The 735-nt window shown below is 54.7% G+C and overlaps 1 protein-coding gene across 2 annotated transcripts in view; it reads left to right on the top strand.

Annotated features, from left to right (window-relative positions):
* Nucleotides 1-728, top strand: part of SLC6A8 (solute carrier family 6 member 8) — a 72,009-nt gene extending 71,281 nt beyond the window's left edge. For both annotated transcript variants that reach the window (XM_018573276.1, XM_018573275.1), the window contains exon 13: nt 579-728. In XM_018573276.1, coding sequence (XP_018428778.1) covers nt 579-716 — 138 coding nt within the window. In that variant the 3' untranslated portion in view covers nt 717-728. The remainder of the gene's footprint in view (nt 1-578) is intronic.
* The last annotated feature ends 7 nt before the right edge of the window (nt 729-735 follow it).

Raw genomic sequence — 735 nt, 5'->3', positions numbered from 1 at the left:
TCCACACTGCACCCCCACACACCTATTCCACCACTGCCTCTCCACACAGCTGTTCCACACTGACACCTATTCCACCACTATATCCCCGCACACCTGTTCCACACTGCAGCTCCGTCCACCACTGGCTTCAGAAGGTGGGCCCTCGATTGTCGGCGGGCCAGCGACGAGTGAGGGAGATCGCGTCAGGAAGTAGAGCAGCGGCGTGCGCGGCTTCAGCGTCCTGTGCGGTGGGCGTGGCTTACGCGGCCTGTGCCATGGGCACGGCGGCCGCAGCGGGAGCAGCGTGTGACGTGTGGCTCAGGCCGCATGTGGAGCCCGGAACAGCCCCGAACAGGCAAATCAATCGATAGCCGACGAATCGACGATCGAAAACGTTGCCAACGTTTTCAATCGTCGATTTAAATCGACTAAATCGATTAACTGTTGCAGCTCTAGTTGCCTGCTTGTTGCAAGTCACCAGTTTAAAGCATGGAAGCCTGAGATTTAGCATGCCAGCATACAAGGTCATCACAGACCTTCAGATATTTTTATTTTGTTGTCAAATGACCTTCCTAAAGTTTGCTTATGTTGTCTTGCAGCGCTGGCAGCATCTGACAGAGCCCGTCTGGGGAGCTCACCACTTAGAGTACATGGTACCCGATCAAGACATCAAGAGCCTGACCAGCCTGAGCCCCATTTCGGACAGCAAAGTCATAATCTTTGAGAGCGTCATGTGAAGCGAATCTCCACCAGCCG

This window comes from Nanorana parkeri, unplaced genomic scaffold, assembly GCF_000935625.1.
Source record: "Nanorana parkeri isolate BGI_ZX_2015 unplaced genomic scaffold, ASM93562v1 scaffold2312, whole genome shotgun sequence".
NCBI classification, from domain to species: domain Eukaryota; kingdom Metazoa; phylum Chordata; class Amphibia; order Anura; family Dicroglossidae; genus Nanorana; species Nanorana parkeri.
The sequence above is the reverse complement of the archived record's forward strand: the minus strand, read 5'-3'. Positions and strand labels throughout refer to the sequence as shown.